At 52.7% G+C, this 25,714-nt stretch overlaps 1 protein-coding gene and 1 pseudogene across 1 annotated transcript in view; one reads left to right on the top strand and one right to left on the bottom strand.

The window, feature by feature from the left end:
• Nucleotides 1–8,789, bottom strand: part of LOC122383836 (sine oculis-binding protein homolog B-like) — a 29,048-nt gene extending 20,259 nt beyond the window's left edge. Inside the window, exon 1 of the mRNA XM_043370631.1 lies at nucleotides 8,563–8,789. Within this exon, the coding sequence (XP_043226566.1) occupies nucleotides 8,563–8,613 (51 nt within the window). The 5' untranslated portion in view covers nucleotides 8,614–8,789. The remainder of the gene's footprint in view (nucleotides 1–8,562) is intronic.
• Nucleotides 8,790–9,923: 1,134 nt separating this feature from the next.
• On the top strand, nucleotides 9,924–24,670 carry LOC122383815 (annotated as a pseudogene).
• The last annotated feature ends 1,044 nt before the right edge of the window (nucleotides 24,671–25,714 follow it).

Raw genomic sequence — 25,714 nt, 5'->3', positions numbered from 1 at the left:
TTTTGTAATTGTTGCAATATCTCGGCAACTACTTGGCCGATTGCGCTGAAAGTTGGTATATAGGTAGGCACCCACTAGGCACTGCATATACATGTGCCAGAGTTGGGGTGCTGCTGCACGTGCGCACGTGCAGGGGTCGTTTCCAGATCTCGGGAACGGCTGGACCGATTGCGCTCAAATTTGGTACACGGTTAGGGACCGGTTAGTAGGTTGACGTGCACAAGTCAGTTGGGACCCATTTTGCACGTGCGCACGTGCAGGGTGCCGCTTCCAGATCTCGAGAACGGCTGGGCCGATTGTGCCCAAATTTGGCACATCGCTAGAGACCAGTTAGTAGGGTGCCGTGCACAAGTCAGTTGGAGGTACCCCCTCGCAATTTCGCACGTGCAAGGCCCACCCTCTCGCTCGCTCCGTTAGTCGCCCCAAAAGGCGTTATACTGGTGAATCTATGCGAGTTATGAATCCTAAAAATTATTATTTTCCCAGGTCTGCCCTCATTACCCCTGCCGAAGGGCTCAGCTACCCCCAGAGGGGGGCTATCCCACTATTTGCCGACCCTCAGTTATCTCTTCTAACGTAAATGTTGGTAGTCAGCAGATTCTATCCAGAGAATGGCGATGCCTATCTGTCGCCTGATACCAGAATACATCCCCGTTATTCATTATATATGCACAATGTACATAGTAGATCCAATTTCCAAAGGACCTAACTATCTCTCTTTTTTTTTTTTTTTTAAAGTGCATTTATTGTCAAATAAACAGCATTACTGCCACAGTCCAGTCATCCATCACACTTCCACTCTTCCGCGATCCGCCCACAAAAGATGCAGTAAAGAGCACATGAAACTGCATAAATAGCATATCAACTAGATCATTATCACCATTCTGAACCACAAGCCCTTCCGGCATGCCAGCGGTCGTCACCCACCACCAACCGAATACAGAGGCCGCGGAGACATTTACGTACATATGGCCCGTCGTCGGCAGCGCCCAAAGCGCGGCCCGCCCGCCGGCGGCCTCCACAGCCCGGCTCTCACGGGGCGCGGGCACGGAGCACGGAGTTGACGCACGACGCATTGCAACATCGCATTAAGAGCGGAGTTCAGCTCATCTCGTCGACAGCCCCCTCCCCCACGGTGGGGGCCCCACCCACCCACCGCGAGACGGACGCGCGGCGCGTCAGCTGACAGGTATGACACCACTCGGGTATCGGTGCCGGCGTCCGTCCCGGTTACAAATGTCAGAACGCACATCAGCGCACAGCAGCCGGATCAGCTCCACCAGGGAACGGCCACCAACACGGCCACCGCGGCGACGCAGGAAGCCGAAACGCGGCCGACGGCAGCGCAGGCCGAGCAGCCAGGCAGCGGCAGCCATTCTCCGGAGGCGGCGAGGGCGGGCAGCCCAGGTCCCCCCGACAGCAGCGACCGGGATGGCGACGACGGCGGCGGTGACGGCGGCGGCCATCACATTTCAATCGGTGCCTATGTTTTGTAGAATATTTATAACATTCCCCCATTTGTTTTCGAATTTTTCAAATTGCCTAGAGTTTTTAGCCGCCTTTTTTTCTTTCATGGCTTCTGCCCGGAGCAGGGACGTAAACAAAGGGATACTAGGGGGACGGTTCTTATTTTTGGAGCGCATTATTGTGTGTTTTGCTACCAATTTGATGAGTATTTCAATGTTTGTTTCCTTGTCACGACAAGGAAATATCCAGCTTTCAGGTGTTGTTATTAAGTTGATATTATAATGACTTTGAACATGTGATTTTAAATTATGTATAAAGTTTTGAATTATGTTGCATGTATACAGAGCGTGAAACAATGTATCGTCGTTACCACAAAGGTCGCACGCAGCAGTTTCTGTTTTTCCGATTCGGCAGAGAAAAGTTTTAGTCGCAACAATGCGGTTAATAATTCGATAATGAAGTGCTTGAAGATATGTGTTGTTTGTAGACGATCGCACATCGCAAAAAGTTCCATTATGCATAGAACCAACATCTCGAATCCACTTACAACTTATTTTAGATATGTGTGAATCGCGATTTACTTTAATTCCTGTTACTAAGGTTTTATATACCACTTTGGAAAGATGCAGGTTTTGTGAGAGAAGCTTGATTTTAAAAGGTTGAATAGGATACCATATGTGTTTAGCTATGCATGCTACATTGGGGGAAGTATCAAATGCCAGGCTTCTTATTATGGAGGTATAGCACAAAAATGTCATTTTGATTTTATATGTGGCTGCAAGCTGCTCTCTGCTCAGTAGCGAGCCATCAAAAGGATTGAACAGGTCTGATATAAATCGAAGGCCTTTTTCGTTCCATTCTTTAACGATAGACTTTTTGTATTTTGTGCTGTCGGAAAACCATATGAAGTCCGCGAGTATTTCATCGTTGTCAGGTTTATATGCAGTGCAGAAACTCGACCATCCGCGAATTACTTCTTCCCAAAACCTGTTCTTTACCTTTTTGGCCTCCATTCTTAATTTCACTGACCCGAAGCAGACCAGGTTTTCTAGTGGTGGAATTGTATCCTGTGCAATAATTGCCCACCCAACGTCTTTAGGTGCCCAGTATAATCTTTTAAGCCAGGATACTTTTAAACTTGTCATGAAGGAGCGAATATCTATCATTTTAAGGCCACCCCCGCTAAATTCTTTTGTTATTAGCGCACGTTTTACTTTATCCGGGCCATTGTTCCACAGAAAGCGGTATAGTATGTTCTCTACCTCTTTAATGGTCTCTTCCTCAAGGTTTGGTAGTGATGTCAATAAATGAACTAGTTTTGAGACTAAAAGAGATTTAATAACGGTTATTTTTCCAATTAACGTTAGGTGCCTTCTACGCCATTGCGCTATCTCTTGTTTTATCCTCGGTATGATCGTTCTGATATTGTTGGACGTTATATTGTCATTATTTTTGTTATACACTATCCCAAGAATCTTCATCTCACTAACGACGCTCAGACCTAGTTCCACAAGGGTGTCAGTCTGCACCTGGCCTATAGGGAGACATTTTGTTTTTTGCAAATTGACTTTTAATCCACTTATCTTTGAGTAATTATTAAGCTCATGTAGTATGCCTTTAATGGAACAGATGTTATCGCTTGAGAATACAATGAGGTCGTCGGCATACTGTGATAATCGGACTTCCGTTCTATCGGATATATCGATGCCTCTTATACAAGGAGAGGTATTCAATTGATACGCGAGAGGTTCCATGATAAGATTAAACAGATAGCCGGATATAGGGTCACCTTGTCTAATGCCTCTTTGCATGAATATTTTTGCACCAAGATTGCCATCTAGAAGGATACGTGAGTTTAGATCTCGGTTAAGAAAAAGCACATTGACGAGCTTTCGAAAATAATGACCAAAATTATAAATCTCAAGCGTGTTTGACAGGAATTCCCAGGAAACTGTATCAAAGGCTGCCTCAAAGTCCACCCCCATCACAATCCCCGACCCATCCTGACTGTTCAAGCGCTCAATAACATCGTACAGCAGCCTACTGTTTTCCCCAATGAAACGTCCCGGAATGTATGCTGTTTGAGAGGGTGAAACGAGTTTGTGTATCACAGCTTTTAATCTTTTAGCTATTGCCGCCGATATAATTTTGAAATCTACATTTAGTAGCGAGATAGGTCTCCAGCCTTTAGGCGAATCCTTTGGTACGCCTGGTTTAGGAATCAGCTTAACAATACTTTCGTTATGTGAATTCAGATTTTTGTGATCTTCGAATCTCTCAATCCATGCTCGATATAGAAAGATACCTAATGATTCCCAAAAATGTTTAAAAAACTCGGATGTAAAACCGTTCGAGCCCGGCGTTTTGCCCTTTTTCATGTTCATCAATGCCTGTTTCAGTTCTTTCAAAGAAATAGGTTCGTCTAAGACTCTTTTTTCATGTTCATTCAACTTCTTCCTTATATTATTACTCAGATAACCGCTTGGTATCACGGAACGAGTTTTGAGATACTTTTTCCGAAGTCCTTCAGAAAAATATTCAAGTATTTCTTTTTTATTTCTTTTTATCAGTGATAACTCGGTCATCCAAACTGAGGATTTGTATTGAACCCTTCACTGCGTTCCTTTTTCAAGAGAGAGGAAATACTTCGTGCATCTTTCACCCTCCTCGTGCCAGCTTACCCTGGACCTCGTTATAAGACCTTGAATTTTTACCTTTCTTTTATCTTCTAATTTTTGTTGAGCGTGATCTAAGCGCTGAAGTGTATCAGGGCTGGGATAATTGTTTAACTGATCACTAATCCGCGATATTTCTTTGCAAATTTTATCCTCCTCTTCCCTGAATTTTCGTGCTTTCCTCTTTGCGAATCTAACAGTCTCACCACGAATCATCATTAACAATGTCTCGTAGAAGATATGGCTGCTTATGGTGAAGTCGATTTTGCAGAAATTGTTTTGGTCTCTTACAAATTCTGTTGTGTAAACTGGAACAGCATATTGTTCTACCGTATTAGTTATAAGCTCTTTGATGGCCTGATCATATGACTCGTCTACAAGGAGTGAGTTATTAAATTTCCAAATTCCTGGCCCCCGTTTCTTGCTGGGTGTCCTCATCTGCACTGTAACAATGCTATGATCCGAGCGATATCCAGGGATAATAGCGCTTGAAGAAACGCTATCTACCAAATGGTCGCTTACAAAAATCATGTCCAATCGCCCATACTTATATGGATTTAATTTTGTCCACGTGAAAGCTCGTTTTCCGGGATTCATCTTTTGCCAAATATCCGTCAAAGCTTCTTCTTCTAATATTTGGACAAATGCGTTCCGAGCTGCGGGATTATTCTGCCTATTGTAATTCGAATCGCGCCGGTAGTCGATAACAAAATTAAAGTCGCCACCAATGATAAGGTTCTCACATGTAATTTGGCTCAATGTACCACTGACCTGATGGAAAAATTCTGGCCTGTCTTCATTTGGTCCGTAAATATTTAGTATTGTATATGTGGCGCCTTTCAACTCTAGCACACACAGGGTGTAGTTCCCTTCTGGACACCTTTTGAGTAGAAGAAGGTCGTGCTGAATTCTGTTGTGTAAACTGGAACAGCATATTGTTCTACCGTATTAGTTATAAGCTCTTTGATGGCCTGATCATATGACTCGTCTACAAGGAGTGAGTTATTAAATTTCCAAATTCCTGGCCCCCGTTTCTTGCTGGGTGTCCTCATCTGCACTGTAACAATGCTATGATCCGAGCGATATCCAGGGATAATAGCGCTTGAAGAAACGCTATCTACCAAATGGTCGCTTACAAAAATCATGTCCAATCGCCCATACTTATATGGATTTAATTTTGTCCACGTGAAAGCTCGTTTTCCGGGATTCATCTTTTGCCAAATTTCCGTCAAAGCTTCTTCTTCTAATATTTGGACAAATGCGTTCCGAGCTGCGGGATTATTCTGCCTATTGTAATTCGAATCGCGCCGGTAGTCGATAACAAAATTAAACCTAACTATCTCTCAGCTCCGTTAGCATCGACGACCGTTTGATGCATGGGTCCTTTTCCTACCATGCGATTTTCAGATGCATGGGAACACATTGCTTAGTGAACGAACAGCCCGAGGCCGATAATCTGCGAGAGAAAAAGAAAGGAGTGTTTCTGGCTGTTTGAGCCAGCAAATATGAAATGTGTCGCAACATTTTACGTGCGAACGCATCTTGCACTAAACATACCTATACACTTCCCTCATAGCATAGGCGGCGGAGCGGGGGGGGGGGGGGCACCGGGGCACCACGCCCCCTGATTTTGCCATTTTAACATTATCCCTATAGGCGTTGCATGGAAATGGAAATGGAAAGAATGGGACCAAAAGTCGGCAGTGCCCCCCCCCCCCTTAATTGAAGATGTTCCGCCGCTACAGCCTCATGGCTACAAAATATGAGAGAGAGAGAGAGAGAGAGAGAGAGAGAGAGAGAGAGAGAGAGAGAGAGAGAGAGAGAGAGAGAGAGAGAGAGAGAGAGAGAGAGAGAGAGAGAGAGAGAGAGAGAGAGAGAGAGAGAGAGAGAGAGAGAGAGAGAGAGAGAGAGAGAGAGAGAGAGAGAGAGAGAGAGAGAGAGAGAGAGAGAGAGAGAGAGAGAGAGAGAGAGAGAGAGAGAGAGAGAGAGAGAGAGAGAGAGAGAGAGAGAGAGAGAGAGAGAGAGAGAGAGAGAGAGAGAGAGAGAGAGAGAGAGAGAGAGAGAGAGAGAGAGAGAGAGAGAGAGAGAGAGAGAGAGAGAGAGAGAGAGAGAGAGAGAGAGAGAGAGAGAGAGAGAGAGAGAGAGAGAGAGAGAGAGAGAGAGAGAGAGAGAGAGAGAGAGAGAGAGAGAGAGAGAGAGAGAGAGAGAGAGAGAGAGAGAGAGAGAGAGAGAGAGAGAGAGAGAGAGAGAGAGAGAGAGAGAGAGAGAGAGAGAGAGAGAGAGAGAGAGAGAGAGAGAGAGAGAGAGGAGAGAGAGAGAGAGAGAGAGAGAGAGAGAGAGAGAGAGAAGGAGAGAGAGAGAGAGAGAGAGAGAGAGAGAGAGAGAGAGAGAGAGAGAGAGAGAGAGTTGGGGAACGAGGAGGAGAGGGAGGAAGATGGGGGAGAGAAAGAGAGAACCCACAGCGTATCACGAGTGAAGTCTATTGTTGATATTCATACTTCCGCTACCCTGCTAATGTGCCCATCGTTGCGTTTTCGCAACACCGCTGTCTTTCCGATGTGCCCTTCGTTGCGTTCCCGCAACGCGACTGTAGTCATATTTGAAAATAGTCACAAACCCTTTTTGTAGCATTATTTCTTAACAAAATGCATATCTACGCTATTGTAGGGACTCTGCAGAATATGTTTACACAATTTTCATTATGATATTATTAGGCACTTAGCCTACTTATCTTGGTTTTCGTGACGTCATCACTCAGAAAACCTTCGACTTCCCTCTGGGAGCTCTAGGCAGTAACTTACCGGCCGCACAGACTTGTAACTGCGTAGCAACATGCGCACAACCATGCTACACACGCTGAAACTTGTCTCATCGGTTAGTCTCTTTTACACACTTCTCAAGCTTCGATCACGTCGACGCTTGCTTGCGTTGCGAAAACGCAACGAAGGGCGTAAATGGGATAATCCAGAGGCTTCTCTATCGCCGTTGCGGTGTACCGTCTATCACCGTTTCGTCCTTTGTTGAGCTCGAGGGTTTATATAGCTCGTTACAGAAAAAAAAAACCTGTGCGTCGTTGCAAATGCAGACATGCGGGACAGAACAGAACGATTGATACAAAACTCTGAGGTTTCAGGTCAACCTGTGGTGGACTCTGAGATCATGTCAAAGACCGAAAAGTCGAGATCCACTGTCTGTTTAAAAACTTAAGCAAAAAAAAAAAACAACAACAACAACAATAACATAGGACGTGAAACCGTGCTGGTCGCCCTGGTCCTGACCTGATTCTGAAGGGTTCAAGGGCGGCCCGGTCAGAGCGATCCTATTAGGCGCCGGGTCCAATAGGGCCCAGTTCGGTTTAGGCTCAAACCAAACACGGCCAGTTCATGGTAGGAGACCCGCCCTGACCCGGTCAAAGATGCTTCGACCCAGATGTAGCCCGGTCCATTCGGAGCCCAATCAGAGGACATGCTTGGCAAGACATCGTTCGGTAGGGCGTAGGGACTGGATCTGGAGAAGCCGAACCAATTAAAAATTTGGTCTGACTGGTCAGTTCGAACACGGCCCGGTCAAATAGATTCCGGTTTGGTACACACGAAGTAAGACGGAGAGAACTCGTTTAGCTTGGGCAGAAGAGGTGTGATGTGGTTCAGTGGAGCTTGAGTCGCGTGACATAAGTCCTGGCTCGGCACGGGACAGTCGAATGACTCATTTACGTGGAAGTTCGTCCCGAGAGGCGCCTAAATCTTCTGGGGACGGTTTGGGACCAAAGCGATCACACCGATACAGTCTCTACTGATCACTGTAAATTTAGACCCACGAAGTTAATACTTGACTCAAGGTCACAACTCACAGACAAAGAAAGTAAGCTCCGGTCAGCGCCAGGGACAAAGGGTTAGTGGGGCACATAGTGAAGGGCCCACGTGCCCTGAACACGGCAGTGCCACCGCACTACCCGGCTCAGTATTTTCACAGACCGAAGCCATCCGTCGTCCATCGGAACGCGCGGCTGCAAATGTTTGCCGGGGATGCAGTCAAAACATCGCGGGTCAACGGCCGCGCGCTCCCGGCGCCCGTTCGGGGAACCCGCGGCCCAAATAGACCCGGGCGCTCACCGGCCAAACAGACAGCCGCCGCCGCCACGGCCGACCGACACCCAGAGGTCGGCGCGACGCGCCCCTGGGGAGATGTGACATGGAGGGGGCCCTGAGTGGCTACCGGAGCCGAGGGCAGCGCCGGACAGCGGCAGGCTGCAGGCGCTATGGGCGAGCTCAAGGCACAGAGCGCACGAGCTCCTCGCACACGTGAGCACCGCCCGAACCGCGGCGTCGGACGCCCCCACAGCGCTCTCCCCCAGTGGACTCACCGCCTCCCTGCAGAGGAGAGGGAGCCCGTCCGGCCATCCCCAGGTACTCAGCCTCACCTGCATGTTCTGGTCCGGCGATCCCGCGCGCACCGCTCCTGCGTCGCTCATGGTGGCCAATCGGACAGCACAGAGGCGACACCGTCGACAGCGACCGTCCGTCGCAGCCTCCTCCGGCGCCGCCGACGGCGCGGCCGGACCCAGCGCGCACGCGCCGACTGGGACGCTTATAGCGCATGATTCAGGAACGCCGCCGCCGACAGAAGAAACCGGAGACGGCACGCACCTCCCGTCGGAGCCGGCGGCGGAAGCCGAGCGCGGCGGCACCCGAGCCGGCCGCTCAGCAGACGCGCCGGTGCGCTGCCGCGGCGCCGGCAGACATAACACAGACGGGGGCGGGCTGGGGCGCGTCGACCCCGACACATTCGCCGCCCGACCGGTGGCAATCTGGGCCCGGCGACAGCCGTCCGCACTGCAAGGTCACTCAGAGACAGAGATGGCGGTCCGCGGTCACCGGTCCACGGTCACCAGACGGCGGTCAGCGGTCACCAAACGGTGGTCCGCTGTCACCAGACGGCGGTCACAGGTCAGTGGTCACCCGGAGACGGCGGTCCACGGTCACCAGACGGCGGTCAGCGTTACCCAGAGACGGCGGGTCACGAGTCACTACTCGCCAGGAGTCTGCTATCACCAGTCCATGGTCACTTGTCACTCGGGGACGGCGGTCACCGGTCACCAGATGGCGGTCACCGGTCACCAAACGTCGGTCACCGGTCACTGCGGGATCACCCGAGCTGTTAGCATGGCACCTCCGATAGGCATAACTCCACGATTCATTGATGCGCGATTCACGAGTTACATCAGGCACGCACCGTATATACAGAGCTGCGGCAGGTATCTGGAATAATTACGGGGATGCTGAGATTCGAACCCTCGACCCTTGCCTCCACCCACGTCTCAAACCCTCAAAACGAAGGCGCGCGGAGACATTTTCGGCGAACGCACAATACATTCGCCGATTATGGCGCGGTATACAAAGTGGTCCTAGCTTTGCTTGTGATTCAACCAAATGACGTCGAAAGTACAATTTCTCCGCTGTTTTCCATGTTTATTGTTTTACATCGGGTGCTATTCTTATCTAAATTGCAAGGAAGCATCTAGATTTTGTTACTTTATATTACTTTTAACTGAATTCTTACCTGATTTTAACAATTTGTTTAAAAAACGCAAAACTTAAAATTGACCTTTGTGTTGGTAGACAAGACAAAACTTTATGTAGGTATATTTGAGTTCAGTTTTTGCCTTTTTCTTCTGTAAAAATTCAAGAGAAACTGAAAACGAAGCTTACTGGAACAGTTTTCAAAATCGTGTTTCGAATGAGTTTGGGTCCGGTTATTTTTTCTTTATTTTTTAAGTTCTTATTTCTTGTGATGTCATAATATTATTCCATCGGTGATGCATTCATGTTTTACTCATTCTCGTTTCCTTGAATGAAATCCGCCTGGTGGCACGCGAGCGTGTGTGGGGTGCGGAAGGGTGGACTGCCGTACATTTATTTATTTTTTGTTGTACGGTCCGAATACTAGCTTGATTGACGCTTTATATTGGTGCTGAATGTTCCATTGACTGGAAGAAAATCATGTACCCAGTAGGACAGCGTAAGTTGTACTTCGACCTTTGTTCTTCTATCTTGAAGAACAAAGGTCTTTCATTGTTCTTGAATCATGATTCACAATCAATTTAACATTATTATACAAGCCAACAGTCGCTTCTAAGCATATTCCCAGATATATTTATCATGTTTTTTTCATTTATATCATATTACAAATATTGCTTGTTATTTGTTATTTAGCATTGTCAGGTTGTTAGAAAGTAGGTCATGACATTATTTCCTCATTTGTTGCTACTCTTATCATGTTTTGTATAGATGCTGACTTTTCACTGTAGATTACCCTGTAAATGAAATTTTTATTGAATTGAGACATGTTTTAGAGCTTGCAGGTATAAATTTGCCTGTCCAGTAGCTCAGTTGATACAGCGCTGGACTCCCGGCAGTGAGAGCCCAGGTTCGAGTCACTCCGATGCTCAATATTTGAGACTCCTGACGGGGATGGTCTGCGGTTAGTGGGAGCAGCCGCAGCCAGTTGAAGTCAGTTGAGTGGGACAGGCCGTGTCCGGCTTTGAAAGGCACGCTAAACTTTGGCATCTAAATTCTCCCGTTACCCAGAATTGCACGATCAGACAGGGGTGGTCTACGCAACAAGCTCTGCTTAGCTTGGGCTCTGGCTCTGTCAATCCGTCCATTCAAACATTCGAGCTAAATTTAATAAAAAATGAAATCTCACTTCAAAGTTATAAAAGGCATGTAATATCATTGACGAGTTTTAGTTAAAGTAATCTAAAAAATCTTACCTTTTAGATTCCTTTGAAAGGGATCAAAGTTCATATCAGCTGAGATGTTGACACTGACAGAACTTTATAAAATACTTACCAATAAAACAGTGTCAACACCAAAAAGGATGTCTGTCGAGTGTCGACCATGGGTGGAACTTGGTGCTAAGCTGGGGTCAAGGTGCCCAGGCGTAACAAATCGCCGCAGCCCTAGTGGTGACCTTGACCTCTGCCATCTGTTGTGGGCTTCAAAGCCAAGTGGCTGTGGAATTGAGAGAGCTCGGGCACTCCCAGCTCAGCAAAAACTTCCACCTTTGCTCCCAACTGCTGTGAAGGTAATTCTTTGCAGTGTTTAACCGTTTTCCAGAATAGGTGGTATTAGGTACCAAGAAAAAATGATTGAAAGCAGGTTAGAGGCCATTTTTTGCAGCACTAGACAGTGAACAGCATCGGGCACACATCAGAACATGCCTGAAGTTGGCACACTTTCCTAGCTGCTAGGGGGAAGATATGGTTTAAAAACTAATCAAGTTAATTGAAACCCCATGGAAAATTTATTAATTATCTCAAAACAAAGATTGAATGATCTGGAAGGTTAAGCTAAATGGTGGCTTAGCGCGACATCAACTAACATATTCACTAATGGGCTCTATGATTTTTGAAAACATGTCCTTTTGCATGTCATGGTCAGTTAAATTCAGCAGTTGTCCCAATAAGGTGTAAATAAATTAACCCAGTACACTTATACACATTTTAATGAATGTAGAAGAGATGCACATTCAACATGCAGAAATGCTTGATTTTATAAGTTGTTTGCAGTATGCACCACCTTTCTTGGCAAGTTGTAGGATATTTGGATGTGGCATCAAAAGAACGAGCAGCCTAAGTCATTGATTTCCTTGGTTAAAACTTACAGTGCTCTTGATGTGTTCCTCTTCCTTTATGTTTTCTTTACATATTGGTGCATCAGCTCTACCACAATTTGTATTTGTATCACAATGTGGATTTGTAAGAATTCCTTACCTATCAAACAGAAAGAAATGAATGCTAGATTGTATCCCAAACAATCTATGCCTGAATATAATCATGATATGGATTATCCTTTTTACTTTTGAATAGGTACAGCAATGAGCAACAGACTCTTAACAAAGTCATTGCATCATAACCAAACAGAATTTGAAGTAGTGGTTTTGAGCTGCAAGCCTAATCCACCCAGGAACAGCTGATATGCCATCTCATTGACACCAATTCGCTGCTATGTGGTCCTGTCTGATATTCACTAACTGGTGTATAGTCTCTTCTGACGTTCAGTGACCGCTGTGCCGTCCCGTCCGACACTCGGTGACCGCCCATCCCGTCCCGTCTGACGCCTGACGGTGTGCCCCCCTGTGTGTCCGGCAGCGGGACCGCCGGGCGCCGCGCCGCCGCCCGCCCTGCCGGTGGCCGTGGCGCCGCCGGCCGGCATCACGCCCGTCTCGCTGCTGCAGCCCGCCTCCGGCGCCGTGGTGGCCGCCGCCGCCGCCGCCGCGCCCGCGCTCGCCTCCGACATGCCCAGTGAGTGGCCGAGCCGTGAGTTCACAAACGGCGGCCCCTGGCCTCACAGTCAGTACCGTATGGCCACCTGACGGCCCCGTGAGCTTACAGACTGACTTCTACATGAGCTCACATTATGCTATGGTCATGCTATCAATGAAAGTGTATTTGCTCTTTCATTAGGAAAACGATGCCATGCTCATCTGGTTGTGTTTGTGTCTCGGCTTGTTTCCACTGATTTTGTCTGTTACTGCACTCACATAGCGATTTTGAGCCACCATCTTCATGGCCATTGACCGCACTTACTCATTCTCAGTTTAGTAGTATTCATTTTAGCCATTCCTCTCTCTGTCTGGCAGTATTCATCCTTCATTCTGGCCTCTCCTGTGTCCGGCAATATTAGTCCTCTGCATTGTAGTATTCACACCGACCCGTCTGGCCGTCTGCACTCCTGCAGTATTCATCCTGGCCTGTCCAGTGTCTGGTAGAGCTCGTGCTGTGTCCGGCAGCATCCCCGCCTGTGTTCGTCAGTATTCACACTGACCCGCCAATCGTCCGGCGTTATTGACGCTGATTTGTCCCGTGTCTCGCAGTGTTAGGTGCAGTCCGTGTTCTGTTCGGCAGTATAAGCGCTGACCCGTCCAGTATCGTGCAGTGTTCACTCAGTATTCACCCTTCCTTGCGACTCTGTCGGCGCTGACAGTATTTTATGTAACCTTCCTCTGCCTGGTAGTAGTCACCCTGACCCATTCTGTGTTCGGCAGTATTCGCGGCGCCTCGCCGGCCAAACCTGGGCCGTGAGGGCCGCGGCATCCAGCTGCGCGCCAACCACTTCCAGATCACGATGCCGCGCGGCTACGTGCAGCACTACGACGTCAGCATCCAGCCAGACAAGTGCCCCCGGAAGGTGAACAGGTACGTACCGGTCCGGTGGTCTGTGTCCCCGCGGCCCGGTGACAGTTGATAAACACCGCTGAACAGCGGCCGATAAACAGCCATCCCGGACCACGGCCTGTTTTCGCGAGGCGTGTGTTGTTTTCGTGAAGCGTGAACTTTGGATAGCCTGTTCGCTTCAAGTGTGTTGTGGAATTTGATATATACACACTTATAGCGACATGAAAGCCCAATCTTGTTTCAGTGAAGCCTTTGTCTTGAAAATCATACAAAGCGGTATTTGATGTCTCATGCGATTGTATCCTGCCCTCTGACGACACATATTATTTAGCAGCTGATCACCACCAATTTGAGAATGCCCCTCACCGTCCCACTGTTTCTCCCACTTTCCCACAGGGAGATCATCGAGACCATGGTGAAGGCCTACGCCAAGATCTTCAGCACGATGAAGCCCGTGTTCGACGGCCGGAGTAACATGTACACGCGAGACCCGCTGCCCTTCGGCAAGGAGAAGATGGATCTGGAGGTGACACTGCCGGGCGAGGGCAAGGACCGCGTGTTCCACGTGTCGATCCGGTGGACGGCGCAGGTGTCGCTGTATCAGTTGGAGGAGGCGCTGGAGGGCCGGCAGCGCGCCATCCCGTTCGACGCCGTCCAGGCGCTGGACGTGGTGATGCGTCACCTGCCGTCCATGAAGTACACGCCCGTGGGCCGGTCGTTCTTCTCGGCGCCCGAGGGCTACTACCACCCGCTGGGCGGCGGCCGGGAGGTGTGGTTCGGCTTCCACCAGTCGGTCCGGCCCAGCCAGTGGAAAATGATGCTCAACATCGATGGTAAGATATCTCGTTTTCTTTCAGAAGATTCATTCGTTTTTGCTATGTATAAATGACGTTTTATGTGGTGGTTATCTCTGAATACGGTCCCAATTTTTACATTATGCATGGTCAGGCACCATACATATCCAATCTCTCTGGTGGGCGCCCATCTGGTTGTGCTGAAAATTCCGTTTGTGTGTATCGACCTGTGTCAGTATCGTATTCTGCTGTTTCGTATAATGTACGCCCTCAGACTAACATCCTTCTGTCTCCCCGCAGTGTCCGCCACTGCCTTCTACAAGTCTCAGGCGGTCATTGAGTTCATGTGCGAGGTTCTCGACATCCGTGAGGTCAGCGAACAGCGGAAGCCGCTCACCGACTCCCAGCGCGTCAAGTTCACCAAGGAGATCAAGGGCCTCAAGATCGAGATCACGCACTGCGGCTCGATGCGGCGCAAGTACCGCGTGTGCAACGTCACCCGGCGGCCGGCGCAGATGCAGTCGTGAGTGGATCCAGCTCCTGGATGTGACGCGGGCGGGCCCCGGGCGGGTGTGGCGTCGAGAGAACGCTGGGCCCACGATTTGGTCGTGGGATTGCGTAGTAGTGTATTCTTCCTACATTATGCAATTGGTTGTGGGCGGGCATCCTGGTTTGGAGGCGTAATAAAGGGATTTGGCTTTTTATAAGCTAGTCAGATGTGGCCTTTGGTAAGTATAGATGCGTTGGGTAAAGACGGGATATTTTCTATTATGACCAGAGTCTACTGTGTTGCTTGACGAGTTAGTATCGCGCTTGGTAAGGCTCAATATTAACCTTTACCATAGGACACCAATTAATGCTCGAAGTTTGGCTCAAGAATAACTGTTTGATAGCATATTTATCGTCATTGCGAGTTTTCCGATGAAAAGCTTGGACGTTGCTGAGCCAGCTCAGCTTTGCTGCCAACATTTCCAGTAGGTGTGACCGTGGACCTCCCTGACGCCTGCGCGTATGTCGCCGTCTCCGGCAGGTTCCCGCTGCAGTTGGATAATGGTCAGACGGTGGAGTGCACGGTGGCCAAGTACTTCCTGGACAAGTACCGGATGAAGCTGCGCTTCCCGCACCTGCCCTGTCTGCAGGTCGGCCAGGAGCACAAACACACCTACCTGCCGCTGGAGGTGAGTGGTGTGGGGACATCCCAGTCCCTGTCTGCAGGTCGGAACACAAACACACCTACCTGCCCCTGGAGGTGAGTGGTGTGGGGACGTCCCATTTCCTCTCTGCATGTAGAAACACAAACACACCTACCTGCCCCTGGAGGTGAGTGGTGTGGGGACGTCCCAGTCCCTGTCTGCAGGTCGGAACACAAACACACCTACCTGCCGCCTGGAGGTGAGCTCAGATGCAGTTGGAGGTCAACTCAGATGCAGGGGCTGTAAGGCTGTGGAAGGGACGAAGCTATCAGTCTGGGCAGCTAGTCATTGGTCGCTTTTCTTATGAGTATGCTGTATCACGAGCAGAAACGATCACCTCTCTGCCTATTAGGTGTGAATGTCTTCTTCTTAGCTTCGATTAAAATTTGCTTACCGGATATCGACCAGCTTTCTTCCCTAGCTGAATTGTTTCGCTACTTGACAGTCTGGTCTGAATACCCGTCTCTTGTGCCATGGGACTGTGCCTGTCGGTCATCCCTGGTCCAGTTTGATGAATTCAGTAGCTGTTGCTGACACCCGCCTCCCCGGTCCCGTCTCCCTCAGGTGTGCACCATCGTGGCCGGCCAGCGCTGCATCAAGAAGCTGACCGACATGCAGACCTCGACCATGATCAAGGCGACGGCGCGCTCGGCGCCCGACCGCGAGCGCGAGATCAACACGCTTATCAGGAAGGTGTGGGCCGACTTCAACACGGACCCGTACGTCCAGGAGTTTGGGCTCAACATCGAGCAGAAGATGATGGACGTGCGCGGCCGCGTGCTGCCGCCGCCGAGACTCCAGTACGGCGGGCGGGTGAGTTTACTACGGGTACAGGGTAACAGGGGACGGGTGCGGAGTATCGGCCGCGTGCTGCCGCCGCCGAGACTCCAGTACGGGCGGGCGGGTGAGTCAGGGACGGGTATAGGGCGTCAGGGAAGGGTACAGGGTACCGGCCGGGTGCTGCCGCCGCCGAGACTCCAGTACGGCGGACGGGTGAGTCAGGGACGGGTACAGGGTATTAGGGAACAGGTACCGGCCGGGTGACGCCGCCGAGACTCCAGAACGGCGGACGAGTGAGTTACAGCAGCTGGTAGGTGTATGAGTGGAGGGTGGGGGGAGAGGGGGGGGGGGGTGGTCAGGGTCAGCAGGGTGCCGCCCGCGTTCTGCCGGCGCCGAGACTCCAGTACGGCGGGGCGGGTGAGTCAGGGTCGGGACGGACACAGGGTATCGGGGTATCAGGGACGGGTGCTGCCGCCGCCGAGAATACAGTACGGCGGACGGGTGAGTTCGGGACGGGTACAGGGTAACAGGAGGCGGGTACAGAGTATCAGGGAAGGGTACAGGGTATCGGCTGCGTGCTGCCGCCGCCGAGACTCCAGTACGGCGGACGGGTGAGTTGGAGATACATAGATAGCATCGGCCGCGGGAGTTGGGACAGAGGATCAGTCGGTTTTGCTATATGCACCGTGTGGACAGATGGCTGGTCAGTCGGGCGGATGCTTCGTTACCCATTACTCATTGTACCATTTGTTAGCGCTATGGTTATATAGTGTGGTAACTTGCTAAGTGTGCTGACAATGAGTGACACTGACTGACTCTCCTCTTCACAGACCAAGCAGCAGGCGGTCCCGAACGCCGGCGTCTGGGATATGCGCGGCAAACAGTTCTACAGCGGCGTCGAGATCCGTGTCTGGGCAATCGCCTGTTTCGCGCCTCAGCGCACGGTGCGTGAGGACGCGCTGCGCAACTTCACCCAGCAGCTGCAGAAGATCTCCACGGACGCCGGCATGCCCATCATCGGACAGGTGAGGGCCGAGGGGAGAGGGAGGAGCGCAGGGGAGAGGAAGGAGCGGAGGGGAGAGGAAGGGAAAGGGCCCACCGATGCCGGCACTGTCATCATTGGACAGGTAAGGGGGCAGGGAAGAAGGAAGGGAAAAAGACTGAGGGAAAGGGGCCACCGGCAGTCCGGCATGCCCGTCATGGGATGGGGGCTGTGGGAGGGGTGATTAAGGGAAAATCACATTCATGGACAAGAGAAAAATGATGTTAAAGATAATGCGTCCTTTCTTGAGTTCTGTCTGGTCAGGCCGCTCCTGTGCTGCTGGGAGCTGCGACTGCGATCGTATCCTGACGTCGGCCCGTCTTTCGCTTCCAGCCGTGTTTCTGCAAGTACGGCCACTGGTCCTGACCAGGTTCAGCCCATGTTCAGCTACCTCAAGACCAACTTCCAGGGCCTGCAGCTGGTGGTGGTGGTGCTGCCCGGCAAGACGCCCGTCTACGGTACGTGGGATGTCCGCGCCGGGGCTGGGCTCGGCAGGGGGCGCGGCGACTCACTCGGTCGGTGGGGTTGGCCTGTGTACTCACCAGGGGCCCACACTAGTGTGGACTGCGCGGTCACCGCCTAGTGCGTAATGAATCCAATTCGGGGTCGTTCCAGTTTTCACGGGCTTTTCGTGGCGGGTTTTACGGTTGTGGCTCGTGACGTCTGTGCCTCACCCTGACCCCGAGTGTCGCCATCCCTTCCGCAGCTGAGGTGAAGCGTGTGGGAGACACGGTGCTCGGCATCGCCACGCAGTGTGTGCAGGCCAAGAACGTCAACAAGACGTCGCCGCAGACGCTCTCCAACCTCTGCCTCAAGATCAACGTCAAGCTGGGCGGTGTCAACAGCATCCTGGTGCCCAGCATCCGGCCAAAGGTCTGTGGTCGGGCCCCGGGGCGGTCTGGCAGCGGTGCCGCCTGAAGGCCGGCTGAAACTTTCTCTGGCGTTGTAAATCGAAGCGGCATATGGAAACATTTGGCTCGGCTTGGGAGAGATTTACAGGATTTAGGTATTTGTGAAGATCTATTCTTGTTTTGCTGAATGACATCCGTTGTAATGCCAAATTCGCTTATTCCTCACAGCTCTTTATTATCTTTTATAGAGATTTGCGAGAATCATTTTAATGGCGACATTTCTTAACGAGTCATCATGTCTTCGTTACGAGTAATCATACAAGGCTGTTCAGTCTTCACTAGACGAGAGCAGCCAGTGAACTTGATTTTGAAGGGTAAAGGTGTCGCGTTGTGTACGTGAATTCCGCGCTAGGTGTCCCGTGCCGTGACCCTCTGCCGTCCATCCTCTCACAGGTGTTTAACGAGCCGGTGATCTTCCTGGGCGCTGACGTGACGCACCCGCCGGCCGGCGACAACAAGAAGCCGTCGATCGCGGCCGTGGTGGGCTCCATGGACGGCCACCCGTCGCGGTACGCGGCCACCGTCCGCGTCCAGCAGCACAGACAGGTCAGTTAGGGTGACCCGGCGGTACAGTGACAGGTCAGTGGCGGTGGTCCAGCAGCATTGACAGGTCAGTTTGACCCGGGACTGTCCAGCTGCAGGCTGCACTGAAACATGTCTGTCAGAGTGAGCCAGTGACACAGGCAGGTCATTGATAGTGGTCCGTCATTCGGTACAGACAAGTCATTCGCTTCACAGAATGGGGCAGTAGGCGATGACTCGGGGCCGAACCTTTTTGCTCTCCTCGGCTTTCCGTTACTGTCGTCGGTGGTGCTGTGTGCCGGGACTTCTGACACGACCCCCCCCCCCCCCCCGTGTTTAAAGACTGGCAGTGCTGCCGCGCGTCTGAACCTCTGACGCGACCGTCCCGTTCCATCCCCTCAGGAGATAATCCAGGAGCTGAGCTACATGGTGCGCGAGCTGCTCATCCAGTTCTACAAGTCGACCCACTTCAAGCCGATGCGGATCATCATGTACCGGGACGGGGTGTCCGAGGGCCAGTTCCAGCCGGTGCTGCAGCACGAGCTGGCGGCCATCCGCGAGGCCTGCGTCAAACTGGAGGTGGACTACATGCCGGGCATCACGTTCATCGTGGTGCAGAAGCGCCACCACACGCGCCTCTTCTGCTCCGACAAGAAGGAGCAGAGCGGCAAGAGCGGCAACATCCCGGCCGGCACCACGGTCGACTCGCAGATCACCCATCCCACAGAGTTCGACTTCTATCTCTGCTCCCACCAGGGCATCCAGGTGCGTGAGCGACCGCAATTGGCAGCAGGAATACTCAATGGGTACTCAGCTAACGGCTAGAACTTGGAAAGGCCGATTGGAGAAGGATGCATGTACAGATTGCGACAATACAGAAACGCATAGGAACCGGCGAGATTTCTGTTCATATTTTCTAATGGTATGTTTCCCGTCATATAATTTACATTTTGTGCCTTGAGTTTACATCTTGCGATGTTCTTTTGAATTTATTGAAGTTTCAGTAATTGCACGATACATTTTTGTTTGTATGAGTTTTGTTGGCTGCGCCAGTGAATCGCCTGTCATATTCTCCGTGCACTGTTGCATCGGTTACTGCTCAGCATTTGACCCTCACTCTCCCCCTGCTCTCAGGGCACGTCTCGTCCGAGCCACTACCACGTGCTGTGGGACGACAACCGGTTCGACAGTGACGAGCTGCAGCAGCTCACCTACCAGCTGTGCCACACGTATGTGCGCTGCACGCGCTCGGTCAGCATCCCGGCGCCGGCCTACTACGCCCACCTGGTGGCCTTCCGGGCGCGCTACCACCTGGTCGAGAAGGAACACGATAGGTCAGTGGAGACTGTGGTATAGAGGGGGAGAGGGGGGGGGCGCGCTACCACCTGGTCGAGAAGGAGCACGACAGGTCAGTGGGGTGTGTAGAGGGGGGGGGGGCGCTACCACCTGGTCGAGAAGGAGCACGACAGGTCAGTAGAGATTGGTGTATAGAGGGAGGGGTGGGAGTGGGGGTCCGCTACCATCTGGTCGAGAAGGAGCACGACAGGTCAGTAGAGACAGGGATATAGAGGGGGGGGGGGGCGCTACCACCTGGTCGAGAGGAGCACGATAGGTGAGATTTCAGCCGACTGAGGCAGCGTGAGGGTATAAGGGAGTGAGGGAGATGATTTACATAACAAGGTTGTTGGGGATAAAGCAGTTCTTCACAGACGTAAAGGGACCCTCCCACCTTAACATTAGATTTGAGTTGAGATAGCCAAAATGGGGTCCCTGGCTCACAATTACCGGTTTCGGCACTCACAACATCGAGAAATGCCTTAAACCGGAAATATTGAATTTCAAAATTGCAGCATTTTGATTCAGAGGGGCTAATGCATAGGAATACCCCTCTGAATGTGTGACGTCAGCGCAGATATCTAACGATTTTTAAATGTTTGACTAAAACGTTTTGTAGCACGCGGTGGTATATATGCTGCTTTGCGCGCAACAAGTGCCGCACTGTCAGCTGCCAAACTATTGCTTCCAAATAAAGTCGCTAGGAACAGCGGGGATCCCAAAAAGTAAACAAAAGTAAAAGTCTAATATCTTGAAAACCGGTGGATATTTTTCGGTGAAATTTGGTAGATATTCGTTTTCGCTCTTTCTGAACCGAGCGACATCACTTTCATGCCAATTCATAAACTTTTTTGAAGGTGGGATGGTCCCTTTAATATGTGCTACTTAGGTGTAAAGTATGGTACAGTTGTGTTAGGGGACGTATGGGCGGTGGCTGTGGTGGGCGGTGGCTGGTGGCCCACAGAGCTGCGAGGTGTGACGAGCAGGACTTGCTGATGTATGTAGCTGTGTTTGAAATGAATCACGCTCTTAGCACTTCATACTCCATTTCCGAAGGGGCAATACCAGCGTGGGTTATTCGAAAAGTGACAGTGCATGAAATGTTCAGTCCTGCCACAAACTTAATTGGGTATTTGTTTATACGGCAATTCGTCTAATCACTCTTGATCTGTTGATAATTTTCAGAAACACTTTCGTGAAACCTAAATGACCAGATTTCTTATGCTATTGGTCCAGCTTAGCTTAGTAGGTATCGGCACGATAAGTATCTATCAATCGTGGCACGCTTTCGCGCCTGATCGTCCTCGTGGTGTTACGTTGCGATTTGATGCCGATGCAGATATCTGGCTTAGCCGAGTGGTTCCAATCTATCCTCAGGAAAACGAGCAAGGACATTAAAACACAGGGACGTTGTCCTCCATGTGTCCTGGTAGCTGTTGCGGTCGTTCCAAAACTCAGTGTTTGAAGGTTCTGGGCTAGATTGACTGTGCCACTTGTAGTCCCGTAATGGCTGCTGCCCAATGGTTGGTCCGGCCTGCCGCACCCATCAGCCATTCTGGCAAAGTTTTATTAAAATATGCGGGTCATGGAGCTCATTTATGCAATTATTTTTGTCAATATTTTTATTGTGCATCAGAAGGACCCAGTTTTCCAGCATTATCGATAGCCCTGTCTGTGCTCTTCGCCCAGTCTCTTACGCCCCGGACAATTGGTTGGTATGCCCAACATGATGTGATGTTCGCCGGTCCCTCCCTCGTTCATGCCATGGCTTTGTGGATTGCAATTCTGTAGGTAGTGCAGATTTATTGGGCGTGGCGGTTTGGGGGAGCAACTTGAATCAATCAGTGTTAGTAGCTCAGGTTAGGGATTGGGCTGCCTGGGGTCTGCAGTCCTTACTTAGGAAAGTTGGCTGGGCAGAAATGTTGGACCCTCTGGTTCTCCCAGTCCCTTCTTTGTGTGGGGATGGGCCGCCCGCCATACCCCTGCCCGCCGTGTCTGTGGCGCGGCTGGAACAGTGCGGCCACACTATCTCTCTGAGGTCCGGGCCAACCCCGCCTGTCGGCGCACCGCTCGCCGGCTGGCTCTAGACGTCGCCGGAACACTGCCGCGGGAACCTGCACTCCCACCGGGCCCCCGTTGTGTAGCCGGGAATCGTACAGCTGCCTGGTGATGGTTTTTAGCTGCTGCTGACCCGGGAACCAGCTGTTTACCTGTCTACTAAACTGGCCCCGCCGGGCGGCCGGCTGGCGTGCAGTTACTGCATTTGTCTTTGTAGGGAAAAAACCCGTGTCCTCCTGTGTGCAGTGTTACCTCACCGGTCGGTTTTAAAGTGGCGGCACAGGTGCCTGTGATGTTCCGTTGTGCTGTTGGCCTTGGCTGTTAGGGGATTGCAAGCCTGACATTTAAAATGTGTCGTGTTAACGGTTTTCGGTAGGTGTATTTTTGCTGTCTTCCGGTATAGCGGTGTGTTGTTTTCCTGCTTCACATGGCGCTCATTTCCGGGGACGATGTCCGGACCCGGTGGCTCCATTCACCTGCCACCGCGCCGTCCGTGTGGGAAGCGCCGCTGACCGTCCCCTGCTCTGTTTCAGCGACCCGACGTACCACTCGTCGTGCTCTGGCGAGGGCTCTCACCTGTCCGGCAACTCCGACGACCGCACGCCGTCTGCGATGGCGCGCGCCGTCACCGTCCACCAGGACACCAACCAGGTCATGTACTTCGCCTGAGCGCGCCGCCACAGCCGCCACAGCCGCCGCTGCACAATAGGAGACAATTTGTACATAGAGAGGGAGGGGCTGTGGCCCGCCGCGTCACACAGGGTGCTGCCCGGCTCCGGCCGACACCGCTAATCACCGACTGACCGCTAATCAAGCCACTGCCGCCGCCGGCCATACCCGCTTGCCTAGCTAGCCGCCTCTCTGCCCGGCCGCTCGCTCGTGTCTCTGGTGCCCAGGTGGCACTGTTAGCCCGCTGCGCGCTTCTAGTCATCTGTGTGCTAGCCGCGGGCGCTCCTAGCGGCCGGCGCGCGCGCCCCGCCGCCGTCCGATGGCGACCCCGCCCTGCGAGTGTCAGCGGGCGCCGCACGTATCTTCCATTGGCGGCCAGGTGCCGCCGTGCCGTCACAAGATATACGAGTAGCCGACGTCCTGGCGTGTGCCTCTCTCTGTCTGTCCGCGGCTGGGTGGGCGCGTTTTGTAACGAAGCTGGAGCCGAGGTGCCATGGTGTGTGCTCACAATCACGTGCGCGGCTGAGGTGTCCGGGGCGGGCAGCGGCCGCCGGGCTGGGCCGGGCCGGGCCGCCGACCATCTACCGAACCGCACTGCCGAGTGGGCTGTCTACAGTGAGTGTATATCGAGGAGTGTCGACTGCCCCGCGCGCGCCGCCGGCCCCCGCTGGCCGCGCGCCGGTCTAAGTGCCCGCGCTGTGCCACCCTTCCTGCCTGCCGGCCCCGGCTGCCGCGGCTCGTCCACCAGCCATCACAATTATCTGACGTATCTCTTTTGGTTGTCTAGGCGCTGAGCATAGGCAGTGTGTTCCAGACGAGTTTCTGTGCTTTTTGTAGTGTTTGTATGCAGCATAGAGTGCGAACTGATTTGCCGAGGTTACGTGTAGCGTACCTTCCGTTTGGTTTGTATATTGTAGGCAGTCTGCTGCCCACGGTAGCAGCGCCGCCCGCCGTTGGGCCGCTCACCGAACCGCTTTAATAAGCTCGCTGGCCGGGCGGCCTATGGCGGCCCACTGCCATGCAATCGTCCCCCTGTGTCTTACCCGAGAGCCGGCTGGCCGGCTGAGGTGTCCGCGCCGCGCGCTCACCAGTCCAGTCTGTTACTGCACGGCAGCGGTGCCGTCCGCTGGGACACGCCGCGCGAGTCGGCCGGCCGCCCGGCGTCCTCCATTCCTGCCCTGACGGTCCCGAGAACCATGGCAAACCAAAGACGGCATATTCAGAGAGCGTTTTGATACGGTAGTTTTGGGCTGTACCGCCACAGTATCGCCGGTCGCTCCGTCTGCACAACGGAACAAACATTCTTTACGAGATCTAGGGCGTGTTTTACTACGAAGCGCTCGCGCGCGTGTGTGTGTGTGCTATCTGTTCGTGTGTGGTATTGTGTAGCCGCTCTGATGCGCCGCTGTCGGGGCCCGCGGGGCGGCCGGTGACAGTCCCCCGCGGCCGCGGCCGGCCGCCGCCCAGTCGGGCAGCTCGGGTCAAATGTCGAGTTTACGGGCGTGTGGCGCGCACCGCCGCCGCTGCCAGCCGGGTAGGTGTTCTGTTGTGTTTGCGGCCGGCCGCGTTCCGTCGCAGCGCTGCGAGCCGGGTCCGTCTGCAGTCTGTCGGCGACCGGCCGGCAGTTGTTAACTCTGGTAGCTCAGCCCGCCCGCCATCCAGCCGCCGCGCCGGGCGCGTCTGTCTCTCCGTGTGCCTGTGAGTGTGTCGGTCGGTCGGTCGGCCGCCGTCTGCCTGTAATCTGTGTGTCTGTGTGCGGGTGTGTGACGACGGCCGGCGCCGGCCATGTCCAGTGTCGGCGCCTGCGCCGGCCGTCCGTGCCCGGTCGGCGCGGCCCGCGGCCTCCAGCCGCTCCCACATATCGCCGAACGGCCGCCGAGCCGCGACACCGGCCCGTCTCCGGTGTCGGCCGACACGCGCGCGCGCTCACATATCCCAGCGGGGAGCCGCCGCCGGCCGGGCAGCGCGTGCGCGTCCTGCCGGGTGCGCGCCGCACCTAGAACAATAACGGCATTGTAGGAGCTCAATAAACCGACTGCAGTCACTCTAGGTGTGTGTGGAGTGAGGTGTCGAGTGGTGGAGCAATCAGGGGAGTTCGGAGGGAATGACTGATGACATACTGTGGATGGTGCCGCCAGTCACTGCTCTGGAATCGGAATGGGACCTAGCAGGGTACTGAGGAGACGGGGAGAGAAATTCATATAGTGGAAGAAGCATATAATCTCGATGCTGGGATGGGTAAGGTGAACACGGCGCAAGTAAAGACCGGCCCAGGGATGAACGGTATCGATACGTTGTGATCGCCTGAGGAAGTGGAAGGGTGAATAGATTCGTTACTCGTTCCCTGACCCGTCAGCGCCTTCTTGTCAGGCTCCTGTCATGTCGCAACTGTTACGGGACCCACGAGCCGCCGGCGGAGGCCGAGGCCCACCGGAAGTGTCGGCCCCCGACCGTCATCTGCCGACTGCCGGCCCAGATGACAGAGTGAAGTCGTCTGTCGGCACCACTGGTGTCACTGTGGTGCCGACAGACGGCCGGCCACGGCACACTCCATTCGTTGTAATCAGGTCTGACCTAGCCGCGCCACCGGACAGGGTCGCCTCGGATAGCGGAACTAGGGCCTCATACTGGCCTGAGATTGGTGAGCTACAGGCACTTGTAGAATTTTGATAAAGGTACATCTTGCTTGAGAGGAATTAATTACGGTCATGGAAGACGACGGCAAGACCGATGGTACCGTATGAGCCTACACGTCTACTGATGGTATGAGTTTAGTCTACTACTGATGGTATGAGTTTTCTACCTGCATACTGATGGTGTTGCGGGCCAATCCATGGCCGCGATGGACGCGTCCGTCTCGTCCTGCGGACCGACCGGTAACCCGGTCCAGGTGCCTCCGTATCCCATTCATCGGGATCTGGCAGGTAGGGCCGGTCAGTTCCGAGACCCGCACAGGTCGGTTAAATGGTGGCCTTGGAGTGCTGCCTCCCTCCAACGTCGACATTGGGGAGGGGGACGGACTGTCGGTATCTGAGGGAAGGTCGTCGGTCGACGGGGAGGGTCGGTCGGACCACGTGGCGCGCCGGCCCG

This window comes from Amphibalanus amphitrite, unplaced genomic scaffold (assembly GCF_019059575.1).
Source record: "Amphibalanus amphitrite isolate SeventyFive unplaced genomic scaffold, NRLGWU_Aamphi_draft 000174F_arrow, whole genome shotgun sequence".
NCBI classification, from domain to species: domain Eukaryota; kingdom Metazoa; phylum Arthropoda; class Thecostraca; order Balanomorpha; family Balanidae; genus Amphibalanus; species Amphibalanus amphitrite.
The sequence above is the reverse complement of the archived record's forward strand: the minus strand, read 5'-3'. Positions and strand labels throughout refer to the sequence as shown.